Source organism: Camponotus vicinus, unplaced genomic scaffold, assembly GCF_025532165.1.
Source record: "Camponotus vicinus isolate PSW18456_S1 unplaced genomic scaffold, iyCamVici1.0 SCAF_10, whole genome shotgun sequence".
Taxonomy (NCBI): domain Eukaryota; kingdom Metazoa; phylum Arthropoda; class Insecta; order Hymenoptera; family Formicidae; genus Camponotus; species Camponotus vicinus.
The window spans coordinates 2,472,111-2,497,604 of record NW_028141946.1 but is presented as its reverse complement, the minus strand read 5'-3'; the positions used below and the strand labels follow the sequence as shown (position 1 = coordinate 2,497,604).

The window sequence follows — 25,494 nt, the reverse complement described above, 5'->3', positions numbered from 1 at the left end:
AAGCAATAAATTACACAAAGGTATTCTCGAGAATATAATTACGTTCAAGAAAGGCAATATAACACAATTATGAGGATACATATCCTCTAACTTTACATCGTCAACTTATTTCTTATTTTTTATTAAATAATTCTCATCAAATTCATACTTTTGTAATATTTATATATACAAGAACATTTCAATAAATACTGTAACGAAATTTGTCATACATCTTGTTGTCTTATTTATTGAAATGCTTTTGTAATTTTAAAATATATTTTCAATTCTCAACAAATCTATCGAAAAGAATTTATTAATGTTATCGGTATCGATAATTTTTCTTTCGACTCATCGCGCATTGAATTCTCGAGATGCTGAGGGGAGCATTCCGGCAAGAATCGTGCCGTAACTTTCTTTACTCCGAGCATCGACCGGCCTATATCACAATGTCCTGAAAATATAACGGAATAATTGAAAATGCGCAGAAGGGGAACACGCGATATAGATACCGGGAGATGAAATCAACGTGGGGAATTTGCAGTTTTAACGATCCACCCTTCGCACGTTCATAGACTCTCTCTCGACCCAATAATCCCGCGTGTCTTGAATTGCGAGAAGCGTGCCTTATTTTCTGCTCGCGACACTCGTTACCGCGACCCTTCTTTTTCTCTCGCCATTCGGTGCACTCTTTGTCTTCCTTCTCACTCGCTCGGATGCTGACGTCGCTGTATTCTGCTTGAGAGAGTTGCTGTCGTGATTTATGCGCACAAATTAGTGCGCTTTAATCGATTAACCGAGAGCATGAGGGGAAAAGGAAAGAGGTTTTACTTTCATTTGAAATCGCAAATTTATAATTAAAGTTGAACTATATTAATGGATTGGAAAATAAAAAACGTCAAGATTTATTCAAAATTAGAATAAAAAAATATAATTAAGAAATGATAGTATTTTGAGACATTTTATATCTTTAAACTCATTAATTACTCATTAATTTGTCGTTAATAGATTGTGACAAAATAGCAATACACATATTTTCGAAATATGAAATAACGCTTAGAAAGCTGTATAATGTGCTCTTTACGCTCTAAACGTTTATATGTAGCACTATCTTTCAACCACTTTATCTAATATCATTCTTATCAAGTGAAAAATCCTCTTAAATAAGTTGTTATCGCTTAAGAATTTCACGTTGAGCAAACGACGGTGACTGAAACACAAGATACAAGCGAGCTGTTGTTTCCGGACAAATCATCAGGAGCGGATGCTCGTTTCTTTCAATTGTGATCCAATTTACAATCTTATGTTATAGTCTTTTCTATATATTCTCGTTATCAGAGTTTGTTTCTCTACGGAAATGAAATATAGGAGACTGATGTGTTTTTAAGTCTTTCTTTCAATCGCATTTATATATTTTTCAAAACTCTTGTTTCTGAAGTATTCATTCTTTCTTCTCAATAGAATATAAAACTTTCAAACGTATCGTTATGTTTTCAATATGATTCTATTTTTATATAAAAAAACTTTACAAAATACATAATTGCCTTGCGATTATTTATAACAATATCAATTAATTAAATATTGTTACTCAAATATAATTATGCTAGAAGCTATATACTCGAGTTTATTAAGCTCAAGATCAATAGTATTTTCTTAATGTTTTCATTAGCGAGCTAGCGGAAATTTCTGATGATTTATGGTAATTCGACTTGTATCAAGCGCAAGATTTGATCGATGGATAAGAATGTTGTTGAATTCGAGATGGCCGTTATGGTGTATCGGGTCGATCGGATAACCTTCCGATAGTTAATAACCACGCTCAGCCACCGTATGAAATTCTACGATCGGTTCCTGTTATTAAGCCGTAGTTGGCCCACGTCAGTGCCTGGAGTTGTTTTCGTAAAGATGATCGCCGCAATTAACGATCAATCGAAGTATCGGCGAGTCCTCCGGCGTTTACCGCCGGCACTTGAGGGCGAATTAGAGTAGTTCTGAACCTACGGGCCGCCGATATTAATTAACTCTGACTGAATCTCGCGACTTATAATAATCCTATGTAGCTTGATTTTTACATTTCTTACATAAATCAATATAATCGCAAGAAAATAAAGTGTTACTAAAGCAAACACTGAAACTCTAAACCTATCTCAAATAAATTAACCCTTTGCGGGATATGCTATGATTATGCTATGATGAAAATTTAGTAGCATTTTTTATTTCTCACTCAAATAGAAAAGAAGATATATGAAGTTGATTTTTTCAAAAGATTTTATTTTCCCATAAAACACATATATATAATATGTGTAGATATATAATATGTATATATTATATTTAAAAAATTTTTATTACTTTTATTTAAATGAATATTTCTGAAAAAAATAAGATTAGTAAAATATGTAAGAAAATGATATAAGAAAAAACCACTTTTCAAAAAAATTTCTAAAAAAATTTATTATTATTGTTTTAAAAATTTTCTTTTTATTGTTTCAAAAGCTTTAACTTTACATAATTTTTTTACAATGTAAACAAGATGATAAGGTATTTTTTAACCAACTTACCAGTAAAATTTTATTCAAGCAATAACAACAAGATATCAAACTGGCATGTTATTTTGCTAGATTCCATTCAGATTTTTGATATTTTTCAATCTTTCTTCTATCGTACATATGTTGTTTTAGTTTCAGTTCTCTGAAATTTATTTTGCAATATTTTGTTCCAACGAGAAAAGATTCTCTTTTCTGAATTTTATTCGGAAAGAAAACCAAAAGAGATGATTTGCCTCTTGTTTCGAAAAAGAACAAATATCGCGGAATGCGAATAGATGTCTGATCTGACTCTTATCACGCATACCTTGTTGATTATTTCGTTTCATTTCAAACATCGGACATTTTTAATTTTAGACATTTTCTCGTATAATTTTAGTAAAAGAATATAACTTTCTTCAATTAAATTAAGTTGATCAGATAATTTTTTCTATACTTTTCATTATTTCGATTAATTAAAATAATATGTAATTTCATTATTTGAATACAAAGAGTTTAGTCGCTTCTTGAAAAATAAATCGCTTCCTTAAGATAATTCGCTCGAGCGTCAATAAATAATCTTTTGTGATGATTTTCTTCTTAAGATCGAGGCTGGTTATATACGATTTCTTCGAAAAATGTTTCGAACCCATATTTGCGGTTAGACGAACACGCCTGCGGGATTGGTCTAATATAATAAAGAGAAAATTGCTGCTCCGCTTTTTCACGTCGAAATTGATTTAGTATCTAATAGAAAATAAGAAGAAATATAATCTAGATATATCCGCGCGCATTCTCGTTATAAAATATTACAAAAGAAAAACAATAATTCAATTTTTCCTTTCATAAACACTTGATTCTTCTTCGATTCGGCGTTAAAAATAGAACTATAAATCTATATAAATCATATCGTACGCATTAATTATAATAATAAAAATTTTACTTTGTAAATTAATTTCTTTTTAAATTTTATTAATTTGATTGTATAAATTAATTTCTTTTTAAATTTTATTAATTTAATTGTATAAATTAATTTCTTTTTAAATTTTATTAATTTAATTGTATAAATTAATTTCTTCTTTTAGATATGCTGGACTCTTTTGCTCTCTGAAGCTGCGGAGAACAAGTAGAAAGATACCGAGTAGCAAACTACTGAAAGCGCTCGGCGCACTTTTCTTGGCTCCTTTTTCTCATCTCGCAACGGGAAGAATTCCAGCGCCGCAAGCGAACGGCCGATTCATACACCTCGAGCGCATCGCCAACACATTCAGGTATGCTAGGCCCTTTTATTAGTACAGTGCGCGGTATCTACGTGCTTGGAATTCCTTTCTAAAATCTTGAAATGTAATGAAAAGCGTACGTTTAAGTAATTGAGAATGATCGACACGATTTCTCTTGATGTCTACATTGGAATATCTCGATTGCATTAATATTCGTATTTGTCTTAGTTATGAAATTAAAAACTTAATAAATCATCACGTTCAAATAAATACATGATAAAATTCAGTATTTTAATATAATAAACAACATACATTATAAGACGATACGGGGAGAAAATCACATCGAAGAAAGTAAGGAGCGAGAATAAGGAGCAAACTGAAGGTGACGTAAAAGTACATCATCGTCCAAGTTGAAATTTATCGTGCGAGTGTCACCGCGTAATCGTTGCGAGATGGATTTTAATTTAAGTCCCACTTAAACTTTAAATGGAGTCGCCGCAGCGGTGTCTGGGCGTCTCGGCGGTACCTCCTCCCCGTAATGCTACGTAAAGCCGTAATTGCATCCTGTCGTGCCGAGGACCCTTTTATCCCGTCATTTGCGGTTGGAACCCACGCTGGTCCCGAACCATAGATAACGCAGGCTCTACGATTACCGCGCGCCGCGCGTTCAAGAAGTTATCCCGCGCCTACAGGTGCTCCATCTCAGTTTCCGTCCGCTCCGACCTCTCCCCCTTCCCCCTCTCGCGGATTACTCTCGGTAATCACGCGAATCGGCCTTGCCAGATGCGCGATAATTATCGCATCAGCCCGATAAGTTTATTACAAAATTGCAGCGCTCGGCCGCGGAACAGATGTGAGCGCGCGAGTTAAGTCTATAGGCATATTTCAATCGTTATCCCAAGGAAGTAGTTTTCACGCGAACGCGCGTTATATTTTTATACTTGAAACCTTCCGATTAAAACTTATTTTAGGATTCAGGAATCACGTAATCGTCGATTGATCGACCAAAAAGATATCCATGCAAGATTTATAATGGGACATCTTGATTAATAAGCATTATTAGGTGTGTATTTTATATAATAGCGAATATCGCTGGAAAAGTTCCATATAACAGTAATATATTATATAAAGATGTTATTTTTTCTCTACTACGATTAAATTTTTCACGCAATGCTTATTTAACGAATTATTTTATATTAGTTTGATTTTTATTTAATAGCGAGAAAATGTAAGGAAAAGAGAATTCTACAACTTTCTTTTTGAGCACGCTTCGACGGAATTCTGAAGCGCTCATCGTGAAAGTCTCACTCGTCTAACAGACACGACTCTTCAACTGATTTACATCAGAATAGCTAAGCGTGAAATATGCGCGATGGGTCTCGCCCGCGGTAACATCGGCGGAACTTAATACTTATTCGCCTGTTCCGCGAGAATTCTGTACAGCCGTAACTAAATAATGACAGCATCGACTATGCAATAAGTTACCGTATACGACTCCGTTATGCGTTCTTAAATGCGTGTCGGCGGATGCGTTTCCCAATGCTGTCGTAAAAGCGCGCGCGCCTCGCGTCAATCGAGGGCTTCGATTATTCCTCGCGGGCGCGATCGTTAACGAGGCATTTATTGCGCGCGGGGATAAAAAGCGTCGCGGCCTCGTCGGGGCCATTAAGGCCGAACGGGGGAATAGACGCTTTACCGATCCGAACAAACGAGCGAGTCGAATTCCCTCGCTTCATCGACGTCGATCCTCGCCGACGTGGCCCTACCTTTCTTTACGAAGGTAGAAAACCGGTAGCCGTCGTCGCCTCCCGCCCCCTCTTCCCTGTCGGTTTAGGAAAAAATTCCACGTAGCGCCGCTTAATGAACCGATTTTAATTTTGAGCGGCGCGACGCCCACGGAATAATTAATTAAGAGCGCCCTCCCACCCTCCTCGTCACGGGGCCTTTTTCCCAGGGAACATCGTGCTGCACAAAAAAGGGACGGAGAAGGAGAGAGAAAGAGCGAGAGGGTAAAGAAGACGCTTCCTTGGACTGAGCGACTTTGTCACAACTGTGGGAAATTTGTGGACACAAATTGAGCTGGCCGAGAAGGCGCGCTTAATTTATCTCGTTTTCGCGCGATCATGCAAATTAGCACGCTGTCATGCTGTTTTGTCGCTGGAAACGACACCAAGATTGATTTGTCGCCGGGACGTGCCGGGAATAAAATGCTTGGAATATTATTATGTAATTTTCACGGTGCGCACAGGATATCTGTGATTTGTGAGAAAACAATTTTGATTAACAAGACATTGACAAGAGAAATCACGAACATAGTTGAGGAAATTGAATTTAATATTGTTTTATGTACATGTGAGATGTGCAATATAAGCAAAATCGATTGTGAATTGTGAATTATATATCGTTTCATATTCTCTGATGAGTTTGACATTTTGACTTTTATTTCATGAAAATTCAATCGTTGAATAATTAATTTTTTTTAATATCTAAAACATATCTTAAAGTATAAAATTAGACAACTTAAAAAACTCTCAAAAAATAAATTATATTTATAAAAGTATTGTATATATTTTAAAAGGCTTATGATATAATCGAAAATAAAAAACAACAATACATGTTTTCTCCATTAGGTCGTCATATGGACAATAACGATTGTCCCTCCTCGAGTGCGTACATAATTCAATCATTCGTTTTATTGATCCTTTTGCCCGAGCTATTGTGCGTTCGGGTAACGGCTGTCGCTAATTAATATCCGTTTAAGAGGACCTCCGCCACGTCGGCTCGGGTTCCTTATGTGTGTATGTATGTATGAGCTATCTCCTCCGCGAATAACACGATCAAAGAGGAAGGACGATCGCTGTTATTAATACACGATGTGTGCGAGTCGCCTTTCGATCGAAAGTCTCGGCGATTCGCAAAGAATGGTCCGCCGACGAACGAGTATAAGGAACACCTGTACTGAAATTACGAGTTAATTTTCGTGCCACGAACGGATACATCGACGCGATTATCGTAATCGCGCTTCTCGTACAACGTACTCACTTCCGGGTGGTCGCCGGATTTGTCCGGTTCGCGCATGACCCTCGACGCGATCTTTCGTATGTTCCAGGATAAAATTCGCAAAATTCTCGCGAGATTGCTCGATCGAAACATCGTCGTACGTTCAATACAGATGATACATTAGTCTGCATGTTGCATTTGATTGGAGAATTTTAGCAAATTATCGATAAATTTTTCTATACAAGTTTCTTATACAATCTTAACCCTAAGATTTTAATTCAATAGTCAAATTAACAAGAGTAATTTGTTCGAAATTTTATGCCACGTATTTAAATATTTTTTAATCAAAAATTTTCCAATTTTCTCCAACTTCTCAAATCCATTTTTTAATGCACTTTTTAAATATAATTTTCACACTTTCGACAATTACATGAATGCTGGACATGGAGAAAACTGCACGTTTATACCTCTGCGCCTCTCTATCATCTCCTCTATCATCTCCAGAACAATGCAGCACTTGACTTCCGATACTTGTGCATTCGGCGCTTCGACTCTAAGCGCAAGTTAAATGTCGAAGGTCACAATTCTCATTGCGAGACGCGTCACATGAGGGGAACGCGGTTCCGAAGCGGGTAATTTCATCGTGGGCGACGCGCACTCAGCTTCTCTGAAGATGGATCCGTGGGTCGCTTTTAGCGGACTAAACGTGCGCCTCTTCAATTACCGAGCCATCTTCGAGATCTTATACGATGCCGTGTAATGAGGTCCATTGTACAGGCTGCGAGACGCGTCCGTCGCGTGTGTTTCACGTTATCACGAGATTCGCCTCGCCTCGCCTCGCCTCACCTCGTGCACTTAGGAGGGACAGACTTAAATGGATTACTCTACGCGCCTTCGTATCTCTCACCTTCTCGTCGACCGTAGAGACGAGCTGGATAGCGTGCGCGCCGCGAAGCTTAATTCGATTTCGACGTGGATGCGTGCCACCGCGTGTCGCACTTTCGACACACTTACGTGCACATTATGTACGAGAGAGCACGTACGAGAGCGGATCTTCGCGAGGCTAATTGATCTAGTTACATCCTCTCTGTCTGAGGTAATAATGACGCGGCTAATGAAGCGAGGCGAGGGCACGCCTCGACTTCGCTTCACTGAAACATCCACATTTCTCTCCTTGTTACAGGAATGTACATAACGATTATCATCATGGAGTAAAAAATATATAAGGGATAAATGGAGGAGTAATTTAATTTTTTTTACATTCTTGACGAGTATTTACGTTGCTCTCCATTTTGTCAAAAATGTCCCAAAAATAGATTTTTCACGATAAAAATAATTGTTTTAAAAAATATACAATAGATTAACTTTTTTTACAAATTTTGTTTTCACACGCATTTTATGTATTTACTCTCTCTCTCGTCCATTGGAATAAATTACTCGTATAAATTGAAGAGAGTTTCAACAGCATGCAAAGTAAATGATGCTTTTTTCAGAAGAATCTTAACAAAATAGGCCAACTTTCACAAATCCCCTATTTATTTCCAGATAAAATATCTACGTCTTGACTTGTTAACCGTTAAAGAAGATGCTGTTTCCGCTGATTTAAGACGGTCGTATTATTCCCGAGACGAAGGATCGAGATTAACGATCGATCTGCGGGCCGCAGATTATATACCGTACTTTTTATACCGTTCGTTTCCCTTCTTCTTTTTCTCAGGATGCGGGATGTCAACTTATAAATTACGACGTGTTGCACAGTTTGTATCGTTTACGGTTTCGATATAAGCGTGTGATTTCTATCGCGCCACGTTTTACGCTGATTTCGAGAGAGACGAGTCGTATCGGAGTAAATCTGCTGTTTTTATTATACTCTCGTTGAAACGAAGCCAAAGTGCGTCCGAGCAACAAATTACTTCTACTGCCAATTTACCGCGAGGATTTTCAAGTTTGCAATGTTCTGTACTTACTCTGTCCTCGTCCGTACATTCTAGAGAGACATCAGACATAATACGATCAGAAAAATTATTTTTATCTATTTCTATAAATTAATACAATTTAATTATTAATTAAATAAATAATTTACAGCATTGATTAACTTGATAATTTAATTTTAAATTAAAGTAAGTTTTATTGTATCCTACAGATTTTTATATAATTCACAACAAAATCTTGTAATTTTTCAAATAATTCCATAACTATCATTATCTCTCTTATCATTGGGAAACAAGTTTCAAATTTTTAAATTAGTGTGTATTGTAAATTATATGATCTCCCAAAAAAACTTAATAGTTCTGGATGTATGTTCTATGCATATTTTTTATTTACAGTGCAAATAAGTGAAAAATCTCACAATAACATAATTATGCCATAAAACTCGAGAATAATGCGTTCAAATATTTTAAACAGCGTTAGTGTTTACGCAAAAGAACATATCCACCAAATGATACAAAAGCACGTTAATTATCCGGCAGCGTCATTACAACAGTAGCGCATTGCTCGTTGACCATTGTAATTTTACGCGGGCCATTGTAGCTTTGTTTCGAGTATGTTGGCACGTACGTTGCTCACGCTTAACTATGTAGCCATTGCGCGAGACACGAGTTAGCCGTAGAGTTCGTGACCTATCGAGCTTCGAAAACTCGAGCGTCCGTGTCAGATCTTATCGATACAGCTGGCAATCAACTCATTCGAACGCGATCGATGATACCTGACTCCGGGTCGGCGAGCCGCCTTTGAAACTCAAACGGATAGACAAGTCTCTCGCGACGTTTCAATGTCTAGTAGCTTCGATCCATGAAACACACATCATGTCGTCTGTCCGATCTCTCTAACGAGCTCAAATCTAATGGAGATCCTTTCGTTCGAGCGACGAGAGTGGGAGAAATTCCGATCGAGGGGACTCTCGTCGATCGCTCTCTGTGCCGCGAGTTTCTCATTAACTCGTTAAAGTTTCTATCAGAGGTGAACTTTTGAACAGATGAACATATTCGTGATAACGGTACTTTCAATGAAGGTGAAAATGCTTCAAAGAGAAGGAAACATTTTTATTTGCTGTCAAAGAACGTATAAAATTTTTGTTACTGATATTTTAAGAGTTAAGTGTCTACCTACATTAATTAGATATTAGTGTTATACATTGTTTTGTTATTGTAAAAACAAAAACTTGAAAAATATTTTATAAAGATTTTGATAAACATATTTACGTAAAATATTGTATTATGTGTGAAGCTTATTAAAATTATTTTATGGTTTTGACAGTTGCAGAATAAAATACTCGTTTATTTATAAAATATTTTTTGCGATAATATCGCTAGAAAAACAATAAATATTATTGAATTTTTGGAAAATATGTTATTAAATTTAGGGGAAAAGAGAGATGGGATGGGCAAAAAATATTTTCAGAGAATATATTTCGAAATTTTTTCTGCCAACATCCTGAAATGAGAACTGTTTATATCATTATTGGCTTTTCTCTTTATTATTGATGTACAAGTGTCCATTCAAAAGTATGTGTAATACATATTCTTACTTCATAAAAAATTATTGCATAATGTTGAATTAATTTGATTCCCTGGACGACGTTTAAATAATATTCAAGGCTATTGATTTCGGCTGAGCAATTAATAACAAAGAAATTTTCAATGCATGGCCAACAGGGCGTTTCTAAAAATGATCGGTGATTATATAGAATTAAGTGCGTCTTAGAGATTGGAGGTTGATGCGTGAGAGATACAGCGAAGCGATGCCGAGGGATGGAGAAGTCTCGCCGAGGGTGTAATTAACCCTCGGGTCAGCTATCAACAGCTCGTCGAAATCTAGGATTTCGTTTATGTATGCCTAACCTTTCCTTCTTAAACTGATCGAAATGTGTCAAAAGTGGAAGAGCCTCTCCTCGCCTGTTCGCGCTGCGATCTGTCAACGAATATTCGTCGCGTGCGAAGTGAAAGGGTCGATCTGTCAAATTTTATTGAGTCGATCTGTCAAATTTTATTTTATATGGAAATATTTTAAGTATAAAATTTCTCTTAAAAAAACTAAAAAAATTATTCTTAAAAGTATCACAGCAAAAATTTTGACTCGGGAAATTTTTTCCTCTTGAGAAATTAGTCGATTTTAAATTTGTCGAAAAGAAAAAAGGTTATTGAAGTTTTATTTATTAATAAAACCCCGATATAAAAAAGAATCCTAGATGGACCTAAAAGAATCCTAGAATCTTGAGCTGGCTAGAATAATACATATACATATGACGGTTAGTTGATGATAACTATTAGACTGTTAGAAAATTGCAATGACCTATAAAGTAAATGTAAAATTTTCACGTCATCACGCCGTCATACTAATGTAGGTAATCATGCGGATTTGCAAAACGCGAACTGATCCTACTGATCTTAGAATTAGCTTCGAGCAATTCAAAGATTACTATGTGTTACGAGACGAAATTTCATCGTTGTTAGCTATAAACGATGTAAGTACGACATAAACTATATATTTAAAATCCAATTCTTAACTAAAATGATACTGAACAATAGAATATGATAAATATTTATTTAATTATTATTGATCAAAATTTTAATTAAATTTATATATAATATATCGAAACAAATATAAAAGCATAACATGTACGCTGCAGGTATTACAATTTTTTTATTATTTTCAAATTTTATAATTCCTTTAAATTACTTGCACTTACTTACTTTAAACACTTACACTACCGCTCAAAAGTATTTGGCCACCTAGGTAAATTGTGTTTAAATGACTATAAATAAATAAAAATCATTTATTTATATTAATCTATATATTTAATATCAAAATATACAAAAATTTTATATTTTTGATTCATCCATGTGTCCTTTATTTTTTATGACGGCTTCACAAAGTCTCGGCAATCTTCTTATTAATTTTTCTAAAGTTTCTTTAGATATTTTTATCTATATCCGTTACATTCTAAAATATCAAATAAACAAAAAAATTCCATGAAACACGCGCCTTTGTAGTAAAAACTTAAAAGTATTCATTCTAGGAAAAGAGCCATAAATACCTTATTTGGCTTTGTAGCTATCTGTTAGTAAACATGAAGTGATATTTATAATATAGCTATTAAGAACGACTTTCCGTTAGCGCATAAACAATAAACATCGATGAAAGGCAATAGACACAATTTCGTTTTCGAGTTTTCTCTTAAATTAAGGGTGGCCAAATACTTTTGAGCGGTAGTGTACATTAAATATAATGATAAACTTAATAGATTTTTAAGATATTAGGGTTCTATTGTACACATAAATTCTCTATAGAAATCATACGGATTGAGATTCAGCACATAGCGCAATCTTCAACAATTGATAATTGAACAATTCCCAAGTTACGTCTCGGTCTCGCCTGAGCAACTATCTTTTGCCGATTATCCGAGGGACCACCCAAAGTCACGCTTTCTCCTCGATCCTATCCTTCACACCGGCGCGCTTCTGAGATTGCTGTGTTTCTATGCATCAAAACGAGACGAGTCCGTCATGAAAAGAAAATCACGACGATGATTTCGCAGAGATCCCGAGGAGATACTTGCCGCGGCAATGTCAGATATTATCGAGTCCTGAGTGTGGAATCATCGTTTGTTGCCTGCGCGAGTAGCACGATTGTAGCACGATTTTCCACATAACGTGCAGCGCGCGAATGGAATTTGTGTCTGGAAATCCGAAAGCGTGAAATCGTCTTACAGGATACGCGTGAATTACACACGAAGGGGAGAGAGGATTTGAAAATTATACCGCTACTGCCACGTTGTGTTCCCTTTGGAAAGAGAACAGTTCCTTTTATTAGCAGATGAGTTATGGATTTACAGCATGCCCAAGTATATTTAAATTCTATCAGATCGATCAATTTGAATATGACTTTGAAAAATAAAAATGAAGAAATATTCAAATTCTAATCACAGTTTTTGAATCATGAGCGCGTCGTGTTATTATAATTCGAGACGCGGATGCGACCAAGTGCCAAACATGTAGAAATTATTTTTTGCAAATAATTTTAATTATTGTTAATCTTATTTTACTTAACTTCCACTATTAACGATTCGTAAGCATATCAGAACGATTTATTCAAGCAGTATTTATTACAGATCAACGTTGCTGACGACTCTGACAATCTGAAAAGAAGACAAGGCCTAAAAAAAGACATTGAATGCCGGCGCAGCAACCCCCTGTATGGGTAAGTAATTTATTACTCATATATTAGCTATTATCAATCACGTACAATCACTGCTTTAATTTGTTCATTTATTTGATGATTTAAACAAGCAAAAATTACGGAAAAAAAACTTATATATAAAATTAATATATAATTTTAGAAAATTGCAATTGAAAACAGTAATTTTTCCAAAATTTATAAAATTATTCCATTAAATATTTGTTTAAAGTAATTACATCAAAAACATTAAAAATAAAAAAGAAATCTCATAGATAAAAAGATAATTTAATTATGCAATGTTCACGTGTAATATCAAGAGACGTTTCGTTTTTTTCTGATTACATCATAAAAATGTCTGAAAGTTCATTCCGCTTAATCTTTTAAATTCTTGTATTCATGTAACGTACATGCTGCAAATGAAATTTTTACATCCTAATTCCACAGTTTTTTACTCTACGTTCTTTATTTTAACACCCCTGAGAGATATATACATAATCGATTATTTCGAGTAAAAAATGGAAAAAAAAGCGCCGAAAATAGAAAAATAACGCCACATGCATATACATTTTATTCAGATAAATTTCCATATACAATTTGCGAAACCTCCATTTCGAACTGGTGCGTTCTATTCGTGTGCGTCGGCGAGGCCGTATCTCCGCGAAATTTATCGCGCGTTTTCATCGCGTCCGCTGCAAATCATTCCGCGCGCGGTGAAAGCTCGACGCGATACGTTTCGATATACGCGAACAAACGTTCGATATCGTCGCGCGATATACTCGCTCTATCGAGTCCTGTCCCGAAGGAACGAACCGCCAAGGGGGCAGGGGGAGGGGCGCCCGCGTGGGTTTCGAATAAAATGTTACAAATTACAGAGACGCGCGACGCGCCGGGGCTCGGCGTTTCGCGCCAACGATCGCCGCTAATATCCCATAATTTCCCGCGAGCGCACCGGCCGATTTATCATATTATCGGGCGCGATGTTTATCCTCTCGTTCGCGCCGTAGGTGTCTGCCTATAAGCCTTGGGCGCGATATATATCCGCGCGCGACAAAACGCCCACGAAAGCGCCTCGGTGGGAAAGATCGCGGGCTATATGTGTGTGTATATGTGGGTGCGTGTACGCACACACCGTGGGTATATTCGGGAAAGCGCAAATTTACGAGCCAATAAATTATCGCGCGCGCCATGCGCCTATCTAACGCCTGTCGTCTCGCTCGCGAAACGCTAACGAGGCGTTAACGCCGCGGCGCGCCGGGATCGTGGCTCGACGTTAATGAGGAAGAGAGTCGCCGGCGTGCGTTTTCATCGGACGGGGGCGGTGTCATTAACACTAGAACGGAATGACGGTCGATTCGTCGGCTAACGATTGCAACCAAGTCCTAATTATAACCCCGCTAATTGCCTGGCGATAACAAGGATTCCTCTCGCGACCTTTCGTCGCTTCTTTGGAGAAGCATTGTTTGAAAAGAAATCGTGCAAATTTGTAGGAAAGATTTTTCTCTCTGAATGGTACGCATTTACAATATTCTACGAATTGTTGAATTCTACAATATTGTACGAGTCGGATTGTACGAGATGTATTGTTGAAACACACTGTTGAAAGGATATAATCCTTTATGTTCCCGGATGTTACATTTTCCTTAAAATTAGTTTGCTCACAAACGTTTACGGTTTTCTCTTTTGCTACAATTGTCGCGATACAAACGAATAACTAAATTTATATGTCAAATATTTTATTATTCTCTATTGGAAATTATTTTTATGGCACACGTGCGCGCGCGATGTTTCATTATTCATGAATTATTGTTTGTAACTTGTGCTACACACATAAATGAATTTAAAAAATTTTAAAGATAGAATAAAAAAAAGATTTTTCTTTAGTTTCAAATAGATTCTACTTTGTGTGTGTGTGCGACAGAATTTTTGTTTAAGACTTACAAAAAATTATCATACGATGTTAACACGTTAACAATTAAATTATATAAAATATGTTATCAAAAAAGATACCGTTGCATTAAATTTCTATTAAAAAAAAATGTATCGAAAATTAATCATAAAATCTGTAAATTAGATGTGACGATAAGGAGCACTTTTTATAAAAGCCGACCAATTGTATTACGGAGGCGCGTATATGTCGAGAAGAGTGCATTACGCGCTAAGTGTAAATATTTGAAGAACGGAGAGGCATAACCCGAAGCTCTTAAACCGTTTATAATAGCGTTCGCGTCGGGTTTGAAAGACTTCGAAACATTAGTTCGAGGCGAGAGAAGCAGAGCTCTCGCGGAGCTTTTCATCCAATTTTCAAGAGATGCGCGCAACTTTTGAAACCCCGCGAGACTGGAACGCGGCCGGAAGATTAAATGAACTCCAGAATTAAACCCTGATCAAGACTTCAACGGAGAAAGTTGACGGTAAAATATTTAACCTCTTACCGGCAAACTAGCAGATTTTTTTTAACGAAACTTCCGGCCGCTAATGAAATAGATGAATTAAGGAAGCCGCCTTCCTGCAAACTTAATAGCAAATAATTGCCACAGTTTTACAAGATGGGAAGAGTATCACGAAACCTATTCGCCAATTTATTTCTTATATATATGGCAATTAATTTTGTAAATTGTACGCCCGCATAATAGAGTAGTATTTTCCAAGTAATTCATATCTAATTTTCCTAAGAAAATTTAATCCGATATTTAATGAGAGCTATTTACCGGGAATTTTAAAAGACTTTCATGAACAAAGTCTTAAAAGAATAAATTGGTAACATCAACGTATAATACGTTGTACAAGCATTCTACGTAGAAATATTTAAGTTGAAAAGCTATTTTAATAAAGAGACTTAAAAAAGAAATTAGGAAAGAGATATGAGAGATATAAATTTAATTTAATTTCGAGACATAAAAAATTAAAATACACACTAAAAATTAGAATTCTAATACATATATAGTTGTTGAAACAAAATAAAATAAAATTTTCAAATTTAATAACTTTCTCCAAGAACTAAAAATCTCGTAATAAAATACGTGTAATCAGACTTTATCAAAAATGAAGTGGCTCTAGTGTTATACATGTAAATGTGCAATATTTATTTTTCCATGAATTTTTTGCATGTATCATTATGCTGCACGTTTCGCTTAAATGCGCGCTTTAAAACGCCCGTGTATCTTCAAGAGATCCCGTTTCGCTCCAACGATCGCGTCGACATGTTCAACTTGCGCCGAGAACATCGCTCCAGCTTCGAGATTTTATTTCGAGCTTCGCGGAATAATAAAGCGTACGAAGACCATAGCCGTAAACGCGGAAGAGAGTAACCTCACCGGCAGACGTGATAAAAATTTTCTTCGTGACTAGTATCCCTCGATCGTCAAAGTCTCGGGGGAAAGGGGTTCATCCTGGTTGTCGACGCGGTTTCGATTCGGGATGTCATCGTCTCGGAGCAGACGGGAACGAAATTTTCCGTGACTGCCGAACACGTGTCTCACGTGCGTATCCCCACGTGTTACATATACGATATACGTGCGCCCGAGAATGTGAACCGGCTTGGAACGAAGTGAAATGACTTCTTTCGCAGCTATGACGAGTGTAACGGTCGCTCGTCGTCGGATGTTTGCCATTCTCATTACAAATGGTTTCATTCGCAGACACGTGTCTGTTTATGTCGCCATCAGTTCCACGCACCGTGGATGCTACCAGCATTTTACCGCGTCGAAGGTACGCGGAATAGGACAATTTTACTATCTCGGTTTCATTCGGCGATGTTTCCCGCGATATACAAGGTACCTCGGAGGGAAGTCCCGCTATTCCTTTCACTTAGAGATTGAATGTTTGGAAGTCGAGTGTTCCTTAATAATATGTTGAGGCATTGACGGTTCTCGAGTTGTACACGATTGAACATGGATAAAGGAAACAGTTTAGAGAAAACAAAACGTTATTTTCTACATGATAAATTACATTATTTAAAAATTAACATTATTTTAAATTACTTAAGAATTGTTTATTATTTTTTAAATCTAGACTAAAGAGTTTATTTCAGGATCATCATATCATGCGAAATTATTTAGCCAAAAAATAGACACATATACGTGCAGTTATTTTAATAAATGAAAAACCATGCGAAATAATATGAGTTAGATTCGATGGGGAGCCAATAAAAATTATTTCTCAGAGTGTTACATCGAAGCATGTGCGATAGTCTGTTAAAATTTAAAAGAATAAGAAAAACAAAGGATGCACATTTAAATCTAAAGTAATATATAATTTTAAAGAATTAAATTTTTTAGTATAAATGGGAGAAAACATACATTATTATGGAATCAAAATTTTCTTTTTAATTACTCTCAGATTTCTATATAAAAGCTAAATTTCTAAAAAAATTCTAAAAATTATTTCTATGATTAGAAGAAATTAAATTTCTTATAAGAGAGAATTGATTTTATTTTTCCAGTTTTCTAAAAACAAACATAATAAGAAAATGTACAGCACATCGTATATATTTATTATATAAAAATTTATTATTCTATTGATATTTATATTTGTCACATTTTAGTTCGAAAACATCGCACAATCCACCAAACCAAACAATTACATATATTATGCATTAATCCTTTCACATGTTATATTATGTTTTGTGATAATATATAGAAGAGAGATTGTAAAATTTTCATTTTAGCAATAATAGGATGAATATTATTTTGCGCGTAAATAACAATGGAAACACGCACTCATTTTCATTATTTTATGTTAATATAACACGCTGTTCATATTATACATATCATGATTATAATATTATCTCATAAGTATGAATACAATAATGTATCACAAGTTAATTATATAATGTAAATATATTAACTGTACAACTGCGACACGATCATTCTAATATATAAGTAATATAATCCTCGTGTGCAAAGCGCTTCTTTAAAAAGGATCGTAAATTCTTGATTCCGTTCCTCGCATCCCCCTTATCGGCCAAGACGATGTAAAATTGACTGCGACTAATGTTAAAGCCGAGACCACGCAATAAAAAATAACAAGCTCGTTTCGAAAGACATCAACGAGGGAAGGGGTGAAATGCGCCCTCTTATCCCATCGTGCACGATCGTGTTGGTTTCACCAGCGCAATGGCCCTGGCGGGGACCGGCCGGTTAAATTGCCTGGAATCTGGCACTGGCTCGTGTTCCCTCGGAAGACGGCGAATATATCCCTTTCCCCTCTCGAAACTTGAACCGTAATTCAGTCCGGTGAGGATCGACAAAAGGATGTTCAGTATCCTTTTTTTGAACGAAATATCTAGGAATGAGACGCCTGTCAAATGTCGATCTTTGAAAGACATTTCTGCTCTCCCGAGAGATCGCGATTTTCTTACGCACTCGTGAACACATCGTCCATGTGAGTCTCATACCGCCCAAGTGATTCCTGAGGAAATCCTTCCCTCGCGATTCCGCAGCGACCCAATAATGGTCGACTGACTTCTGTTCATCGCGTGATTGCGTTTTTCTCCATTAAAATATGATTTCTGGCCGATTAAAATACAATCGGCCAGAATTTACATGGTACAGCAAACATTGAACAATTCTCGGTAATTATAAATGACACATTCGTTTATATATTTCATTCGCTAATTGCTTGTTTTCCCAATTACAATGCTATAAATATGTCGAAAAATCGATAATTTTATTCTTTCCGCGGTAAACATTTCGACATGCGGAAATTCAAACACACACCGTGATATAGTTCCCGGTGCATATTTCTTTTATGTGAAATGGATTTCGCAGGTGCAGCTACGAGTTTATATCGGCGATCGTCGATTTTTGCGTTAACTCGTGATACATACACACATACATACATATCTCGCACACATATGTAAATCTCATCAAAGCACTTTATTTTGCTGTTGGATCGTGTAAATATTCTTCGTTCTCTTTTTCCTTTTCGCGAGCGGGAAGTATCGTGTCGCGTGCACTCGAGATGTGCGTGTAAATTGCATTCTCGAATAATAATACGCGATTATGCATTTTTAACTTGTATTCTTAGAGATACAGTGTTATGAAGCTTCTAAATACCCGTAATACAATGTAAAAATAAATAAACGATAATCCAAGAGAAGAATGAAAATATAAATACTTAATCAATTCTTAAGCATTAATATAAGCAATTTTTTCGCATAAAAAGTTTGATTTATGCTTTTATTAAATAATTGAAAAGATTTAAGTTTATAATAATCGTTTTAATATCGCACGCAGAGAGATTTTTCTATTTACAAATAAATGATAATGAAAAATAATATTATTACAAAATTACATCGTTTAAGAAGGGCATCTTCGTCTGACGTACGCGCAGAAAATTTTCAAAATATTTGATATCCTGATGATAAAAAAGAATTCAATATTAAGAAATTTTATCAGTTTAATGAGAAAAAAAGCATTTTAGTGACTCAAATGCAAGTGCAGACAAACTGCGCGATAGGTATCGCAACATAGTTATTAAAACATGTCAAATGTCTGGATACGTGAAACGTTTTACATAGACACAGTATCTGCTTATACGCTTTCGGATATATTTTAACAGCGCGCGCGGAGACTGTCCTTCGTCCGACGAGTTTGTACAACGTGTACGAAAGCTCGCTCGCTCGCTCGCTCGCTTCGCGTGTGTACCTTCGCGCTGTGTGCTTAGGATTTCGTGGAGTGGAAGCGTGTTTGACTATTTCTAGAGAGAGCTGACAGAGAAAACAAAAGTGCAGGCAGATATAGAGAACCGGGCGTGGGCTCTCGCCCGCTGAATAGACGTCAATTAAAGCGATGAATGGGCGCGATACCCGTGTTATATCCCGGCCGATAGAAGCAACGGGCGTATTAATTTATGTCTGATAACTCGGTTTACGCGCACTACACCGATCGAATATAATCGTTCACGTTCGTTCACACCAGCTTATAAAGAGACCACATCAAAGACGAGCCTCGATATCGCCGCGTTATCGCCCCAGCATCAATGGCCGTCGCGCAATTGGTCGAATGATTAATAGACAATCGTCGAGAGACAACTATTGAACTGTGCACTTGGGTCATCGCATAAACTTACGGCCGCGACGATAATCGCTCGTTAATCGATGAAAATTAAGTGACAGCGTTCAAAGTTCTCACGTGCGAATAGGATTACCTAATCACGTATTCAGAAACTCTCGTGTATATTTTTCCTTCATTTATCTAAAGAAAAATGGAAATTCTCTGAAATTCTATAACGACGAATCAATTTCGAAAATTGTATAAACAATTTTTAAAAATATTGTTTTCTGTAGTGGAAAGAAACTAACTATAAATAAGTTTCCTTCAAAGATACCGACTATTCGATCAAGTCGATGAACTGAAATCGAAAGAATCTATCGAGTATTCTTGGCAATGGTCCATTGATCGGGATTGAATCGGACCGAAGAGTGTCAGGGAGCGATCATTGAGCTACGTGGAGACGGGAATAGAAGAGGGGTAGAATAAAAATGCAGCCCCATTTGTGAGCGTACGTGGAGGGCATGTACGCGAAACGCCGCTTCAATTAAGCGCCTAATTTCAGGAATGGCACATTTTGCCCGACACACCATCGTCGTTGCAAGATTTATGAGTCGCGGTTAAGATGGCGGGAATTCATCCCGAACCCGACCGTGAATTAAACCAAGCGGATAACTCGCTACGTCTACCACGAGTGTCGGTTAATGGTAAACGTAATCTCTGTGAAATTGCATCGCCGCGTGTGATTGCATTACCACCCAATTAATATGACATTAATGCGATTCGAAGGACGAGCAAAAGATGCAAATGCTGTGCGCACGCACGTATGTATGTGTGTCGTATATAATGTGTAATTCAGAGCATAATTAATAATCGTAATAGTGCATCAGATGTGAGCGAACGATGGTCATTTATCTAATTATTCGTATGCATAGTTTGAGTAATTCGACAAGTGACGATTGATATTCCCTAAATCGAACACAGGTTAATTAGATATGTAATAGCCGGGCGTATTGATGGGACGTGTGATAATTAGAGACGTCAAACTAAGCTCTGCCGCCAATTGATTATTAAACATTGATTATTAATTCAATGAAAGAAGCAGAAGAATGAAAATAATTTATTTTAAATAATGACTTTTTCGTGCATAATATTCTCTACAATTCTCTTTCATGTACAATTCTCTTTCATATATTTTCTCTACAATTAATTATTAAATATTATTTACCGGTTTTTAATTACCTTTGCATACGAATAAACAATTGTAATAAATAAAATATCTACATTGTTTCGCAAATCACGTTCGACTTTTTATAAAATTTCTTTTATCCATCGTATCATATATTTTTTTTTATCACATCGATCAATGGACAATGTAAAAAACGTTTATTAGGGGGAGTTTTTAAAAATTCTTTGTAGCACAAATCGACATTCTCGGCGAGAGGTAAAGCGAGAGGAGAAGAAAAAAAATAAAAAGAGGAAGCGCGCATACACCCATGCACGAGAAAGAGAAAGAGAAAGACGAAAAAAGGCGAAGGACCGCCCGGCGGTTGCTTTAATGAGAGTTAAAGCTAGTGAGTAAATGTCGAATAAATCATTTCACCGGGGCGCTAAGTGCATCCATCGGCCCCGGAAGAAGAGGAGGGGCAACCCTCTTTATCCGTGCATCGGCGACACGTGCGCGCTACACGACGGACATAGAGACGATCTCCGCGATACATTTGTCTGTGTATATAGCGCCGTAGCATGCAACCCCCGCAATAAAATACAGAAAAACGAGCGACGAATGCGAAAGAGGAGAGACGGTGACGTCGAGCGGATGCGCTGCGAGCGATTTCGTGCACGTGCATCATGCGCGCGCGCGATTAATATGCGTCCGACTGTGCCGGACTCACGAAAAACGAGATTTTTTTTTCCCCCGGCAACGCGGAACCGATGATGAGCCTGATGCGACGTGCGCATTACGCGGCTCCGATAAAATTGCACACGAGATCCGCCTTGTTTCTGTTATGCGCGTGTTTTCCAACGAGCATAATTAACATGCGCGCCGCGCGACCCGCTCGTTTCGGGATATTTCGGGGTATTTTCGGACGCGAATCAAAGAGTGCGATTGGGATCCTAGGGGAAAGTGTAGCGAGAAAAAAGATATTTTATGTAATAAAAAATCATCTTTTAGAATAAGTCATCCATCAGAATCGGACGCATATATATTGCATTGTCAGCTGTAATTGTCACAAATCAGCTGTTGCAGTCGGAACAAGAGATGGTCAACTCTCATCTTTCTCGATTTTTACGACTACGATTGGCAATATAAATTTCGTAATTTTGATTTTAGAAGATTAATCACATTCATGACATTCTTGTACGAAAAAATTCTTTTCATGATCACTGATTTGAAAATAAAAATAAAAGATATCAAAAATACTTGAATTATCTTAACTCTCTACTTGTTACGCAATTCAATTGTAGAATGACAAGTCATATTCGGATTCGACATCCGGCACAGACTTATTGTAGAACAGAGGTCCTTTAGTAGTCGAAGGATTTTCATAGGACTTACATTAGTGTCAAAGATTTCTGAATATTTTATACAGAGGATGGCTGATGCAAATCTATAAGATACCCTTTCCACCTCCCCCGTCTTAAACTTTCTCCCCCTTTGCATACATTTCGCTCGGAGTGTTTATATCTTTAATTCGAACATCTCATCTCGAGCTGACGCGCTGCCGTGTCGTGTCGTGTCGCGGCGCATGTGCTGCGAGTCAAAACACGCGCGACGTACGGACGGACAGCGTAACGGGCCGTCTCGTTAATTGGCAAACGCGGATGATCGATGCGTAACATTATTCGGCCGCGCAACCGTCTCCTCCCCCATCCGTCCTTCCCTACGGAAGGGATATATGTCATCTCCCCGCGTGCACGCGTGGGTGCGCGACGCGATGCAACCAACCGACCCCTTCCGCTTCACAATTCCGCGCGCACGCGGTACGACTCGCCCGCGAGTTATTGCTTTCATTAGCCGAACAATGAAACCAATTTGTGACGCGGTCTGCTCCCCCTGCTCTTCGTGTTCCGCCTCCTCTCCCCCCTCTTCTCTCTCTCTCTCTCTCTCTCTCTCTCTCTCTCTCTCTCTTTCTTTCCCTGGATCTCTCTCTCCCTTTGTCTTATCTGACATCGCGACAGGAGACTCGCGTTCCTCGCATCGACGACATATCGTCTTTGTCTTTCATTGTTCGACGCGAGATGCATCGCGATGATCCTGTCCCGTGCAGCCTCATTCGAGAGATTTGATTTAAGAGGATGCGCGTACATAAAATCAAAGTCTCGTTTTGTTCTCTACACATGCGGCTCCCACCGTTCCTCGAGATACGTCTCCCCAAACAAGCTCGATATGACGTGGTGGACCGCCGTTTGTCTTCTTTCTGAGACTGTTTGTCATGTCAATTTTCCATGCTTGAGTAGATATTGATAAATCAAATCTCTCAAACGAAGTGAAATGAAATCTCTCTTCGTTTCGGGTCAAACTGCAAATACGTTGTTTGATGAATAAAAATCTAAATTTTTAATAAATATCTGAATTTGATAAATAAATAATAAGTTTTGCTACTTTTTAGGCTATTCGATATATTTATTTAATTATATTTGCGCTTTTTATTCGGTTCTCTCTATTTGATTAGATATTTATTAGTTTATCGTGAATATTACATAGCTCTCGAAACATTCGTCTATTGCAAAATGTTTCTCAGGCATCTTGAGTTAATCTACTCGATCATCATTTTCGCTCTACTTATTTGCTGTAATCGCAGTTAGTTATACTCGTTCGCCTACTCCCGTATCGTTACTCTATCGGCTTTAAAATCAATATTGCTACCTATAGAATTCAAGACTCATGCTGACTCGACGGTTTCGACGTATCAATAGCACTTCTTATTATGTACGCGTTGGATAACACTGTCTTTTTTTCTCGTCTCTCCCTCTTTTTTTCCTTTCTAATATGTTTGTTCAGTTATCGTATCATTTATTTTTACACGCAACTCTAATTCTCCAGTCAATCTTTTACTGATTTATTTAATTGCATTAATTATATACGTCATTTCGACGTATTTTTCTTCGCGTCTTTTCAGAGGCACTCTCTCGCGGTAATGATCTAATGTGATTCTTAATTACAATATTGGATCCTTGTGCTCCTCTTCTGATCACTCTCCCGAAATCGCGGGTGGATCGCGATTGTTTGTTTCCTCGTTTACGAGAGCGAGATTCCATTTGGCTAATGAATACGAAACGTGATACGCGTTCGGCGATTGATTATTCCCTAATTGCGACCAAACTAGTGGGCAGTAATCTGAGCACGGCACATTTCGAACTGTAATTTTCCCCGTTTTGCAATTACGGCAAATTATCCGTCTCGTGAAATCGTACGCCCGTGTGTATCCTTTATGCGATTTCGTTACACGACGGACATGTGAGCCTGGCCGTGTATGCGCCCGCCGAAGCGTGAAAATGGCGATCCTGTGAAGAATCGACGCGCGACGAGTGCAACAAAGGTATCCCGCGCGATATTTAATCATGCGTTGATACATTTATGCTCCCCATTCATGCTTCCCTTGATCCTTCTGTACCTTCGCTCAACATTTTCGGGACCTATTCCGGATAAACAAAAATGTTCAGAAACTTCGTAAATATTGATTTTTGAAAGCAAAATATTGTTTTTATATTTTATAGATTTTTGTTTCATTAAAAAAATTAGACATCACTAAGCAATCGTGGAAAATTAAGAAGTTATACAATTTAATTATGATGAAATATTTAAAAATCATATTAACGAAACATTGAAACAGGTCCTCAACTGATTATGATATGTAATACAATATCTGAATTCGAACGATATATCCCGTTAGCAATTATCCACGCGAGCTTCGTTGTAATTTCAGACACGATTATTATCGCGGGGAATTTATTAATCATCGTTAGACGCAAAGCGCTGCACGAGGAATCATTCTAATCGTCCGTTTTGCCCAATGACAAAGTGCAATGCACTCGCTTCACTTGAAGCACAGGCATCGGCGGATAAAACGCGAATCTCTGACCTCGCATTGCAGTTTATTGCCCGGTCGGGCAATAAAGTTTTTTATTTTTCGCCTCTCTCTCTTTCTCTCCGTTGACCATATTGCGGTAGATCGTGCAGTTATGTCTTGTACGTCTCTCCCGTAGGAAACAGGTGTCCGTGTGCAGGTGCGTAGGTGTGAAGGACGTCTGAGTGCGGTCGAGGATTCCCTCGGGGTGGAGCCGAAGGATGAGCGAGTATATTAGATTGCGGAGTTTAATACATTACTTTGGGAATATACGGTATTTATTAGCGCATGCGAAACGTTCTATACAGGCTATTTCCTATCGTAAGATTTGCACCGAACTTTAGCGTATGATAAAGTCAAAAATAATTTTCTTCGATCGATTCAACGAGAGAACGAATATTATAATTATTGATTCAATTTGTGTATAGTAAGAAGGAAATAGTAGTCTTAAAACGATTCTCAATTCAAACGTGTCAAAGGTAGGAGAGGTGAATTGCGTTTTTTGAAGGGAGGAGTTTAGGCTGTCGCGTCA

The 25,494-nt window shown here is 37.3% G+C and overlaps 2 protein-coding genes across 5 annotated transcripts in view; one reads left to right on the top strand and one right to left on the bottom strand.

Annotated features, from left to right (window-relative positions):
• LOC145960403 (netrin-1) overlaps positions 1–25,494 on the bottom strand; it is a 183,066-nt gene that overhangs the window by 98,722 nt on the left and 58,850 nt on the right. The window lies entirely within an intron of this gene.
• The window catches only part of LOC145960404 (uncharacterized), a 162,047-nt gene that overhangs the window by 99,655 nt on the left and 36,898 nt on the right, over positions 1–25,494 (top strand). For 2 of the 4 annotated variants that reach the window (XR_014435347.1, XR_014435346.1), the window contains 2 exons: positions 3,584–3,769; positions 12,831–12,919. Coding sequence is in view for 2 of the 4 variants with exons in the window: in XM_083079840.1 (XP_082935966.1) it covers positions 12,543–12,563; positions 12,819–12,919 (122 nt within the window). In the remaining 2 variants the exon portion in view is untranslated. Of the gene's footprint in view, positions 1–3,583; positions 3,770–10,671; positions 10,968–11,063; positions 11,184–12,009; positions 12,564–12,818; positions 12,920–25,494 lie in introns of those variants that run through there. The other 2 variants (XM_083079841.1, XM_083079840.1) reach the window with 2 other exon arrangements.